The sequence below is a fragment of the Sinohyriopsis cumingii genome, chromosome 2 (assembly GCF_028554795.1).
Source record: "Sinohyriopsis cumingii isolate HCF-2022 chromosome 2, ASM2855479v2, whole genome shotgun sequence".
NCBI classification, from domain to species: domain Eukaryota; kingdom Metazoa; phylum Mollusca; class Bivalvia; order Unionida; family Unionidae; genus Sinohyriopsis; species Sinohyriopsis cumingii.
The window spans coordinates 35,590,684-35,603,753 of NC_142962.1; the positions used below are offsets into that span (position 1 = coordinate 35,590,684).

The window sequence follows — 13,070 nt, forward strand, 5'->3', positions numbered from 1 at the left end:
AAGTAATGTTACTGTGAAGCAACCATTTTTCTTCTTTCACTCAAACTTTTTACTCCCACATCAACAGGTTTCTTTCTTACCCCAAGTGCAAGTCTTCTTTCTTACCCCTAGTGCAAGTCTTATTTCTTACCCCAAATGCAAGTCTTATTTCTTATCCTAAATGCAAGTCTTATTTCTTACCCCAAATTCAAGTCAATCACAAAGTGTGGCAATTGTGGGTGGGGAAGAATTCAAGCATGAAGAAATAAAATTGCTAACAAATGGAAGTACAAGCAACAGATATACAATGGACAATAAACAAAAAGCCATCCCATAAACTCTTCTGGTCCATGACCAGTGGAGCTAATAAACAAATCAGAGATCAATATTACCTCATCTGGAAAGTGACTCACCAGTGATCATTACAGGACCTCTATTTTCAATGAAGACAGTTCTGGTTTTTAGCTTTTAAGAGAAATGTACATACTTGAGAATATTCAATAGTTATTTCCTAAATTTTCTTTTGGAAAAACAGTACGTGTATATGAATTTAGAAATTTAACAAAAGATTGTAGATATGGTCCAAATAAACCAGATATTTTCAACAACCAGAAACTGTCTTTCAGCCTCTGACCGACATGAAACAATTATGGAATAATGCTTAGTAATGAGTTATTCATCCAAGAAAGGATTACCGTAGATGGATAGGCTGGTGAGAATCTATATTACTTTTCAGGCAAAACAATAAAATCTATCACCTCTGGGCAGAAAAGTAATCAAGACAACTCTGTTCTCATCTATGTCATGTATAATACACCTGCACTGTTGTAGTGCATGCTTAAATCTATTGAGTGACAGTGAAGACTGATTACAGTTACTAATTAATCTGAGCTCTTGATTGATAGTACAAGTATTACATTCATCATGTCTGAAATGCTGGGTTTATTTTATCTCTTCACTGCCCTATTCAACCTCAACAATCATGCAGTGCTAATATAATCCTTCATGTGTATATGTGTATATTATAATTCTGATCCTGAAGGCAGACTTTTCCTATCAAACATAAAAGCACAAATAAAGGTTTTTTTCCCACATCTATGTCTACAATTCACAAGTTATAAACAAAAAGGCAAACTATTAGTACAAATTATGCACAAACAGATAAAAATAATAATTAATCCTTTTTTTACATATTAAGAAAGAATGTACAATGTTTGGTTTACACCAAAACTTAGGTAAGAACCTGAAATTGTGGTGTAAATCCATATATACGAGCTAAATACTGAAATTAAAGAACAAGTAAAAGTTAGCAAACAATCAAGACATCAAGTAATGACATCATACAAACAAGTTAAAGCAGCAATGTACCAATCAAAATGATATTTTGGTGTCATATGACGTAAGACAACTGTCATATAATAAAAATAAAACAGCCCTATTTCACAATTCTGGGTTTTCCGAAATTGCTCAGTAGTTAGATTTATTAGTGATTTGTAAAGAGATATTTCTCAATTTGGGCTTTTACCTTGGACGCTGGAAAAGTGTTTGTTTGTGACCAGTTTGTAGTTATATTTTAATTTTTATTTATTCAAACTATTCGGATTCTAATAGTTTAATTCTTTTTCCTGGAAATACTTGAACATACAGAATTCTTGGACAAAGACATTTCTCTAAATTTTATTCAGAAATTCAAATACCAGAACATTATTGTTTGTGCATCAACAAAGAACTATAAACATTACAGCACCATACTGACTACAGTATACATTATTGCCTTCCATTTTGGATTTTTTTTCCGTCGGGACTCGAACTTGAATTCATCAGAACATTTCATTACTAGGACTTCTAAAATTTAATTCATGTATTATTCTTGGATTATTTTTAGATTTGATTCTTAAAATCATAAGTTCTTATTTTTTCATTTTTACAGGTTTTTTTCAGGGAAATAAATTATATGTCAAATTTTCTATTGCTACTGTTTATTAGAGCCTAAACATGTAACATCTTTTAGTAAAAATCCTATGTTGAATTATGCATCAATTGGTGGGGGGGGGGGAGCAGCAATAACATGGTCACCTTGGTGGTAATATTGATTGTTGAATGTCAGACTGGCACCATTTTCATTTAGAATCAACCATGGATCATAATTAGTCTTCTAGTGAAAACCACATGCTGACCTGATGTTTAAGCAGTGGTAGTTAGACAATTTTCAAGATGGCTGCCATGACAGCCAAATTTTTGCTGTTAGATCATTGTGGCAATACCATGTTCATTTAGGACTAATCAGACATCATATGATGTCTTTGAGTAAAAAAAACTCCTTGTATATTACCCTCCACAAGAATTCTTCTGGTGTATGGTTATCACATTTCATTCTGAAAAAGTAGCAACAAAAACATTTTCAAGATGGCTGCCTTGATGGCCATATTGGATGTCCAATTGGTATCATTTTCATTTAGGACCAACTACATTGTCAGATACAATAAAATATTGGTAAGTATGTGCATGAAGTCAACTAAAACTTCTTTCACACAAACCTGTCTATAAGTGACAATTATTCATTTCCTTTGACTATCCTTTAAAAAAAAAAATTTCAATATATTTTGTGTTTGGTATGTTTCTAAACTAAAAATGTGTATTTAGGATTGTTTCAGTATAATTTATGCCAGCATGTCCCTTATCAAGACCTCTCGCATTTGATAATATAAAATATCTTTTCAGTTTTAATTACAATTCACAAAAATCTAATCAATGGAGAACATTAAGCATAACTGAACAGTATGATAGCTTGGGGATGAGTACTACTATTGGCTACTTATCCCCATATCAGATGATGCAATTACCATGGTGATTATAGTCAGTCTTAATATTTGATGCACATTTCAAAGTAATATAATATCTTTTTTTGCTATTCAATCTGGTTTGAATCAAGAACATACACACTGTATTAATTAGTTAGCAAGTATATTTAACTGAAATACACACCACATTTCAAACATCAAAGTCCCAGATAAGCCATCATATGATCTTGAAGAGAAAATAAAGGAACAATAAACACACACACACAGTAACCACAATATGTTTTCATTCAGTGAATATGCAGCACTGGGTTTTCATTTCTACTTGAATCAAAGGTTCACTTCTGCTTTGTTGAATCTTTGTGAATACAGTGAATAACAGTCCTTTCAAGTGTCCTGGATCCAGCTAGGAACTGTGCATGTCATAGATTAAGATACATGTAATAACAATCTCACAATAAACAATGCAAAACTAGTTTTCAAACAAGCTTTTCACTCTTGATATGTCTTTGTTGATGGCAATTACAAAACAGAGACAAATAAAGCAAAAATTAACACAAAATATAACAAGCTGAATTTACAAAATTTTGCATGACTGTTTCAAATGGAAATACGTGTTTTATTTTTCAGTTTACATATACTACAAAAAAAAAAAAATACCAACTTAGCCAAGATTTTAATCTTCAATACTGAATATTTCTCTTCATTACACCCTGCTTGCCATCACTGTTGGGATTAGATGAATGGGACTAATATCAGTAATCTTTTAATTTCAGCTTGACTCCCCATCACTCTTTTAAATTAGTTGAATAGAACTAATAGTCTCCATCACTCTTGAAATAAGATGAATGGGACCAACATAAATAATGCATTTCAACTCAACACACCTAATCAATGACACTTAAGGAATGCTATATACAGTTGCAGTCTGATACTTTTATGTTTGTAATAAATTTGATTTAATATTTGGTCTTGGTTCAGCAATTGCACCAGTCCATTCAACATCAATGAGATGCATGAAAGAATTTTCTTGATCCTATCATTGGCAATCTAGTAAGAGATTTTGGACTGACACAGCAGATGCAAATGGGCCAGGAAAATGAGCCAAAACATAACTTCTGTAGGGTTCTTGTGAAGCTGTACTCTACAAAAAACACTGTATAACCGGCAGATCTTGTCTATTCTACACACAGATGTGTGCATGCTGTGCAAAGCAAACACAGCATCATTTCATACTTAAAGTAACAACTGTATGACATGTTTCTGTGTGTGTGTGTGTGTGTGTATGTATGTGAGATTTGGATTTTTAACTTAGCTTTAACAATTTTTCAGTCATATTGCCATGATGTCTGCAGTGTGGCAGTTTATAGTGATGTCTAGCACTGGGGCATCATGCCACAGACATGTAGCATGATGTCCCACCCAGTTACATTATCCTGACACCAGACCAGTCCTAACACTAACCTCTTCATGCTGAACGCCAAGTGAGGCAGCACTTAGTACCATTTTTGTAAGTCTTTGGTATGACTTAGCCGGGGAATTGAACACACGACCTCCCACACCTGAAAGAGACACTCTAACCAGTAAGCCGCCGGAGCAGTTACATATTTCTATAATATAAATAATAATAATAATAATACCACAAGCCAACAACTACATAACATTCATGTATATAATAAAACCCTCTATGATTTTAATAAAAAACTTAGTTTTATGGGCTCAAGCCTTTGTAAATACAAATATTAGCATATTTTTATTTGAAAATTGACCTATGTATGATCTAATCATCCAATCTGCAACAGAATGGAGAAAACTTGAGACCCAACTATATGACACGTCATTCAAATTGTAATTTTAACCAACTCTCCAAATAAAGTGAAGAAAGTTTTATCTTTTAAGACTGCAAAAATCACTGATCAAAGCACATTGGTATTAAAACATTAATCTGTAATATTTAGCTTTGTATGTATATGACATGAACATGATTTATTTTTGATTTTAAAAATAATAGTTCTGTTTAAAGTGAACATATATCTATCATAAAAGGGAATGGTATCTTAGATCATAATGTTTCATTTTACTTCATAACATTTGATAAATATCCCTTACTCTCGCCCCAATACACACCTCTTCTATCACTCCTTGCAGCTGCATCCAAAAGAATAGCCATGAATGGTACAAAGTCAAAAAATTTACATTTAGTTATGGATTGTCCCCTTAAACTTGTAACTGTAAAGCTGCAGTTTCAGCTGCAACATAAGTGACCACTATGGATTGAAAGATGACAACCATGGATACCATTTTTGTTCTTTACATTACAGTGCATTTGACCTTTGACCTTTTGACCCTGAAATCAATATGGTTCTTTGTAACACTTAGTGCAAGTCATCCACAAAGCTAGATAACTGTACCTGGTTGAAAACTCATGTAATTGTATAAAAACCATTTATCTCTTTACTGTCAAAGTGACTTTGAACTTTTGGATTCCAAAATCAGCTAGGTTCTTCATTACTCCAACCACAAGCCATCTACTTAAATCCTGAACTTGTAGATGGTGGACATTTGAAAATTGGTAACAGAGATCTGGACAGAGGGCCAATCATCATGGCAGTGGGCATATAAATATGATCACCCTCTTTCAATCAGCATAAATGGAGCTAAGGTTAGAAACATACCTCTCCCCCCCATGCCCAACCCCTAATAGATATTTTCATTGTTATCTAATTATACCAAGAAGTGCAATGTAAATCATATAATATACCACCTAGTAACCATTTACCTACTAATGACATTTACCTTTGCACTAGGGACTTGACAACTGTATGACAAGGTGTGGACCTAGGTAAAGTTTCATGAAAATATCTGATTGGTTTACAAATTAATAGACTGGATATGGAAGTGTTACATTTTCCTTCCTATGACCTAGGTCATGATGAGTTTTGTAGTTGTAGTTGTTGTAGGGTTTAACGCCATTTTTCAGCATACGATAGGCTGTACATGGCGGCCAGTATTAATGCTGGAGGAAGAACCCTGGAAAGAACCACCAACCCACGAGAAGCTACTGGCAAGCTTTCTCACATCCGAGACTCGAACCCACGCAGACAGAGGTGAGATGGCAGTGATCCGTAACATAGAGCGCTTTAGACCACTCGGCCACTAGGGGCCCCCTCTAGAAGAACATTGTTGTACTTAGTGCTATTTATAAGAACAGACTCTAGACAATTGACTATGTCATGAAAATTTATCAAGTCTTTGAGAGAAGAAGTTATGGAAAATCATGAGGAAGGCTGTATGACTAAATATGAAAGACACTGTCAAGTCAGGCCAATGTTTCATTCAAATATCTTCATTAGTTCAAGAGTTATAGTTGCAGTCACCTTGACCTTAATGTATCTCTGGAGAAGGATACAAGTGAAGAGTTACATTTTTCCTTGCTGTGACCTTCACCTTCAGGCAGGAGGCATGGCTATAAGATATGCCACACAGTTATACTAAAAACAAGAATACAAGCTGCAGGACTACAATTTTCCTTTCCATGACACTGAGGCATGGGTCATAGCTATGGTGCATGATATTCAATCCATAATATAAATATCTGTGCAAAGTTCAATGAAAATGTTTTTAACCTTCACAGAGTTGTGACTCAGACAACGGCTTATTTGATGGGTATATAACAACTATCACTACCGCTTGATTACAGGCTTTCAAGCACCTTTTGTGACAAAAGCAGAGATAAAGGAAACTTTTTTTTTAAAGTAGGGAGAATCAGTAAAAATCTGACCAAAACGTACAGCTGAATTATATGACTGATTCACTTTTTATTATTAAACCAAATATATCTCTACTCATATATCCAATCCAGAAATCTTCTTTTTCCAAGTTCAACCTTTATATGAAACTGCATCTCAGGCAAGGCTGACATGCTGCCATTACCACTCATGAAGCACAACAAAAATATGGACCCAGCTGCCTATGAAAATTCACATCTGATCACCAGGTATTTACTTAAAACTGCACAGAAAGAAAGCACTGATTAACAAAACCAATGTTCCAATAACTCATTAACCCGTGGCATTGAGTTTACATGGCAGGAGGTAGTAGCCTACTGCCGAGCTCTGTAGCATCAAGGTCATATACGATACACTAAAGTGGGTGGTATTATAGAAAGGTAGACAGATGTAGCTCTACAATGATACCATAATCTGGAAGTTCTATTTGCATTATAAAATACAGAGGGAAAAACATCATTTTTTAGACCCTATTTTTTTCCATCCAAAATTCACCTGTGGATTTTGTGTCTGGATTTTAGACTTTTTGGTCTCAGATCTAAGGCAGACTAGTATGAACTGCAAACAGACAGATGAACCATTGCAAAAAGCAGGATAAGATGGGCATTTGGAATAAAGAGTGGTCTCAATATGAAAATAATGGGTCTTTTAAGCAAAACAAACAAAAATAGAACTTTAACTTTTACCTTTCTGCTCATGCGCGAGCGAAATAGCCAATGAAATACAATGTTTCTAACACAACTAGGCATTAGGTTATTGGAAAATCACCTGGAAGTTGATGTATTAGGATGTATTCAGAAATAGCTTTCAAAATGTGTTTCCTACTCGAATTTCAGGTGAAATGACAAAAACCTCCAGGGGTTAATGTGTTAAAGTCAGAACATATATGGATAATATAAAGTCTCCAACGGTTTAAAAAGTAGGGATGGTGGGGCTACTTTGATAAAAAAGAGAAATATAGGTAAAAATAGGGCCACTTGAAAGCCTCTTGGATTAGTTTAGACAAATGGATTTTATGTCACAAGAAAAAACAAAACAAGAGACAGACACATGAACAGATGGACACAATGAAACAATATGAAATCATCATTATGTTAGCCACAGTTTGACTGTTGAGAGGCATTAAGGCTCTTTCAGCTAAAATGAACATACCCATTTCTGTACAGAGATCTTGTTTGAAACAGCTATTTCCCTCAAAGCCATTCCAGCCATAGTTAGCTCCCTTTTTAAGAACATCAATCTCTTCGTACTTTGATTGTCCAACATCTCCACAGAATATTCTTCCTCGTCCCTCCCCTGCAAAGAAAAAGAATGCATAATAATCAAAATCTGATGCAATCAACCAAGGTTATTCCTGCATTTTTCTACTGTGGAACCAAAAGTCCATGGAATTAGGAAAATATCTGTTGCTAAAATGGAAATAATTTTTTTTTCCAAAGAACAAAATTGGGAAGCTTTTGAAAACAAGAAAATTAAAAACAATCAGTGCCTCCTATGTTCTTAGTTGTGTTAACATAATATTTCTAAGTTTTTTTTAATAAAGCCTTCCCAGATCACTGCATAATTAGTCTGCCTTCTGTTTCCCTGAATTTGGAATTTATAGGTAACAATTTGTAAAAAAATATCAGACCTGCTAACCCTAACGAGAGCTTCTCAGTATGGCAGTCAATTTTTGTTCGTATGTTTGACCAGTTTTTAGTAAAGTGGAACAAAATATCATATACTGCTTTTGTCAAGCTGGAAAACATGCAAAATGGGGATTCAAGACTGATGCAGCAATGGTAAACATTGTGTTCAACTCAAACATTTGTAGAGTTTACTTGAACCTTAATTACCTCTGGTACAGATTCACAAACCGCAATTCCAAACACTGCGGAGCTTAATACTTTTTCATATCTCTCAACTTGATGTAATCATTAAAAAAATATTCATGTAGGTCCGATGGAAATCATCTTTCCTCCCATGTGACATACTCAAGTCAATACATGTCCACTAAACATAATAGTTGCTCTTCCTAACTTCCCCACCCCCGAACCAAGAATCCAAATATTCCTTTTTATTCTTCTCTACTATTAAAACATTTTACAATGGTTTATTGTCCCTTTCGTCCAGACATGTTACTTGTTGGACTCCATTTTTTTAACAAAAAATATACAACAGCTTGATGATGCAGATGTTTAACCTCTCAAAATACATGCAGTTTAAAGCATCTGAGGTACTCCTATAAAGCTAGCCTGGTTCCCTGACTAATTACACTTAACCTAATATGAAACTCGGATCCAAATTAAAAATGAACAAGCCAGTATCTGGATTGTACTGCAAACAATAACAGGAGCCCCGAGTGGCCGAGTGGTCTAAAGTGCTCTCCGTTACGGATCACTGCCATCTCATCTCTGTCTGCATGGGTTCGAGTCTAGGATTCAGCCAATGTGGGTATGTTAGAAAGCTTGCAAGCAGCTTCTCGTGGGTCAGTGGTTCTTCCCAGGGTTTTCCCAGGTTTTTCGTCCACTATTAATACTGGCTGCCATGCATAGCCTATCATGTGCTGAAAAATGGCGTTAAACCCCACAACAACAGTAAACAATAACAATCAACATTTCTGTAATTTGTGCTTTTATTCTGTAAGTCCATATTTTAAGGGTCATTTCCGTAAGAGTTATGGCAGAATTATAAAGGTTGGCAAGTGTAAAATATGTATCATTCTTGGACTGTATGCATTTATTAGGGTTTAGTGGCATATTAGCACAATAGTGGCTACTAGGTGATAATTTAATGGTAAAGTTCAACAAGTGTAAGCATAAAGAATTGCAGACAAATTCTATCATTTGGAATAGTGTTCTCAGAAATGGTCTGGGAATAATCCTCAATACTACATATCTAAAAAGAAATCCAGACTGAAGAGAGAAATCCTGAAGAGATTCAGATGTCTCCATAGTTCCCCCATTATATAAACCAAGTGATATGACAAGAGAACATCCAAAAGTCTGTTGCACCATTGGGTACAGTCCTACTTGGCAACACTATAAACTGCCTCTGCAAATGGCAGTCGTTCCAAAATTTTCATAAAACACGAGAATTTTGACATCTGTAATGAATTTTATTAAAGAAAATGTATTGCCATTAATTTTATTGCAATTTATTATCAAAAGAGGCTTTTATCATTACCATTAATGTAGACCAGTTGTCAAATATTTTCTATGAAGTCATAAGAAGTCTTCTTGTGAAAACCTAATGACATGTTGATATGACATTCTATCTTGGAGGGTAGCTTGTAAGATCTTCAACATCACCACTGTTGTGACCATAATGTGTATCGGATCAGCACAAGTTTTACCTGAGACGAACTAGACACCATAAGAAGACTTCTTGTGTAAACCCCATGCTGATAAGACTTGGGTAAACCCCATGCTGATAAGACCTGTGTAAACCCCATGCTGATAAGACTTGTGTAAACCCCATGCTGATAAGACCTGTGTAAACCCCATGCTGATAAGACTTGTGTAAACCCAATGCTGATAAGACCTGTGTAAACCCCATGCCTATAAGACTTTCCATTCTGGAGGAGTACTGATAACATTTTCATGTTGGCTTCTATGGTGACCATACTGGACATGAGATCTGCACTATTTTCATTTAAGACTAAAAATACATCATAAAAAGTTTTTCTGTAAAAACCCTATGCCAATACAACTTTCCATTCATAAGTGGTGATAACAAGACTTTCAAGATGGGCACTGTTGGCCATATTAGATGTCCAAGCAGCACTATTTTCACTTATGAGAACTAAAAAATTTAGAAGTCTTCTGGATAAAACTCTATGTCAATAAGACATTTCCATTCAGAAGGAGTAACTGGGACACAATGTTCAAGATGGCTGTCATGGTGGCCATATTGACTGTAAGAGCACCATTTAGAACCAACCAGACATCACATTTAGTGTTTTAGTGAACAGCTGTGGCATTTGGATGTCAGTGTGACACTATTTTCATGGAGGACCACCTAGATGTTAGAATGACTGTGTGTTAAGTTCCAAGGCAATCCTCCAAATAGTTTATGAGGTGTAGTGATAACAACCTGTGCTAACAGATGGATGAAGGGCAACAGATGACAAACAATGGATAAAAGGCCATCCTATAAGCTCTTCTAATAAATGACCAGTGCAGCTCAAAGTAACAGAAACTTTATTTAATCATATAATCCTGCTGTTTACTTTCATTTCAATAAATATGTATGAATATCATACTAAGATGAAAATAATACCAAAATATCACTGAGGTCATTTAATTCATTCTTAAAGAGTACATTTCCCTCATTAGCTGACTGACCTGCATTATTTGGATCTCCTCTGTCCATTCCACACCTCCAGATATTCCGAACACCATAAGCATATACCTCTTCATGAATATTCAGGAAGGGGTTGTCAGGCGGAATGCCATATGGTTTTTTGGGGTGACTACCATCTACATCTATTCTAAGAACTTTGCCTAACTTGGTACTCCTAGAAATAAAAAATAAACAAAGCTTTCTTCTGAATCTACATAAATGCAAAAAAAACACATCTATAAACTTTTTTCAAAATTGTATCAAGTGATATTAATAATTGAAGTTTATCAAGAAAGGATCTTACACTGACATATATTTCACCTGAAATTGTTTTCTCAACAGTAAAAAGGTTACCAGGTGATACATTTTAGAATTAAAAGGTGATTTTCCATCTTTTTCACTAGGTCTGCCTCTGACAGTAGTTGACATTGCCTGAAATATCATAAGCATAAAAATGTAAACTCATAATTTTTAAGAAATTATCTTATGTGTACATGTAAATATATCTGGGCTGCTGACTGCTTCAGGGTTAAACCGAAGATAGTATAGCTTTCTCAACACAATAATGGATTTCAGATTCTCTGCCCCAAAATTTTAAACCACACCTTTAACAAAGGATTTCACCCTATCTGGTTAGAAATGTACATGTGTGACAGAAGGGCTGACTATCAGTCAGAGATTGTTGTTGTTGTTGTTGCTGTTGTAGGTTTTAATGCCATTTTTCAGCACACGATAGGCTACACATGGCAACCAGTATCAATGGTGGAGGAAGAACCCAGGAAATCCCCTGGAAAGAACCACTGACCCTCGAGAAGCTATTGGCAAGCTTTCTCACATACCCACATTGGCTGAATCTGAGACTCGAACCCACACAGACAGAGGTGAGATGGCAGTGATCCGTAATGGAGAGTGCTTTAGACTACTCTGCCACTCAGGGCCCCCATCAGTCAGATATATGGAACCAAACAATTAGAGATGTTTATTCAGAAATGGGATTTTTAAAATTTGAAAAACCAATAAGAATTATGCTAATCTGACAAAAAAAATAAAAAATTCCAGCTTTATTCTGGGTATAAATAACAAATAAACTTTGGAATTCAAGCAAGTTTTAATTATCTGCTTAAGACAATTTGTGGGATGATTTAATTTCAAGGCATGCTTTGAGGTTTTTATACATTTACTATGGGAACCCTGGAGCACTTACATACATTCTTTCATTAAAGTACTATTATTTCTTGCATAATAAATTTCATGGCTTCGCAGAACTTTTTTTTGTTTTTATGGACATAAATTCATAAATATGTATTTCTTAGATTAGGAGAATCTTCTCAATTGGATAATTGTTCACTGTTTTTAAAATCATGGCTTGTATCATTCATGAAAATTGCTGTACCCTATCAATAATAACTAAGGTAAATTTACAGCATGCTATCATAGCACTCTGATTTTGAAATGGAAGTGTAGACCCAAATTTCTCATAAAATCCAGAGTCCAATGAAACAAATAAGAGATACTCTTAGTTAAAACCTCTTAACACTGAGGTTACGGTAATCTTGAATGTGGCTGAACAGACAGATGCAAACAACACAGATGCCAAAGTGATCACTATGTTGAGCTTTTGCTAACCTAGGTAGGCACAACAAACAATTAGAATTCTGAAAGTTCAGTGTTAAGAACCAAGACTAGAGGTCATGGTAGAGGGACCGTCCTTACACAAAGCACCCATGCAGGCTTGGGAATGCACAATAGGTCCAAGACACCCAACTGTATGATGTACAAAGAACAATGGGTAGTCTTTTTCCCCTGAGATGCATCCCAAGTTGATGTTCCAGCAAAGTACGTCTTCAACATTTTAGATCGTGAGGTTAATATAAAAAAATATTGACTTTGAATTTAGAAGGTTTTTACCCGTTTTCTTTTTACCTTGAACTTTGCTCAGCACTTATAGTAAGGATTATGCTGATGTGATATTAAACCTTTATAAATACATGTGCTCTACAAAAAGAAAAGAAGGTCATGTTGGTATTTATGGTTAGGCCATACTTGAGTGATGAGCTGCCCCTGGACAATATTCTGTAATCTGGTCTTACTAAGAGTCATATCTGTCACAAATACCTTAAGGCTAAGGATTCATACAAAGAAATAACCTAAGTCTGATATTATCTGTTTTAGTAGTGCAATA

At 35.0% G+C, this 13,070-nt stretch overlaps 1 protein-coding gene across 2 annotated transcripts in view; it reads right to left on the reverse strand.

The window, feature by feature from the left end:
- The window catches only part of LOC149804624 (HHIP-like protein 1), a 70,575-nt gene that overhangs the window by 32,121 nt on the left and 25,384 nt on the right, over nucleotides 1-13,070 (reverse strand). For both annotated transcript variants that reach the window (XM_089942531.1, XM_089942540.1), the window contains exons 3-4: nucleotides 10,891-11,063; nucleotides 7,718-7,861 (exon numbers count right to left, since the gene is read on the reverse strand). In XM_089942531.1, coding sequence (XP_089798657.1) covers nucleotides 7,718-7,861; nucleotides 10,891-11,063 — 317 coding nt within the window. The remainder of the gene's footprint in view (nucleotides 1-7,717; nucleotides 7,862-10,890; nucleotides 11,064-13,070) is intronic.